The 278-nt window shown below is 66.5% G+C and overlaps 1 protein-coding gene across 1 annotated transcript in view; it reads right to left on the minus strand.

The window, feature by feature from the left end:
• LOC104409724 (taste receptor type 1 member 1-like) overlaps nucleotides 1-168 on the minus strand; it is a gene marked incomplete at both ends in the record, with an annotated part of 1,849 nt that extends 1,681 nt beyond the window's left edge. The window contains one exon of the mRNA XM_010019680.1: nucleotides 34-168. Within this exon, the coding sequence (XP_010017982.1) occupies nucleotides 34-168 (135 nt within the window). The remainder of the gene's footprint in view (nucleotides 1-33) is intronic.
• Between the last annotated feature and the right edge of the window lie 110 nt (nucleotides 169-278).

Genomic DNA, 278 nt, shown 5'->3' on the forward strand with positions numbered 1-278 from the left:
TTGGGATCCCGTTTCTTCCCGGGCCGCACTTACCGACGGCACAAGGAAGACGCCGAGCACGGATGCCGTGGTGAGGGTGAGCGGGGTGCTATCCGGCCCGATGACAGCCACCGCCTCGGGCTCGTAGTGGTGGAAGGCGGAGAGCACCTTGACCTCGTGCCCCCCTCTCTGTGCGAGGGCGCGCAGCGTGGCGAGGAGGTTGGTGGTGTCCGAGCAGGCGTCGTGGATGTCGCAGCCCAAGGAGACGTTGGGGAGCAGGGCGCTGGAGTTGTTGATCT

Source organism: Nestor notabilis, unplaced genomic scaffold (genome assembly GCF_000696875.1).
Source record: "Nestor notabilis isolate BGI_N333 unplaced genomic scaffold, ASM69687v1 scaffold26248, whole genome shotgun sequence".
In the NCBI taxonomy this organism is placed as follows: Eukaryota; Metazoa; Chordata; class Aves; order Psittaciformes; family Psittacidae; genus Nestor; species Nestor notabilis.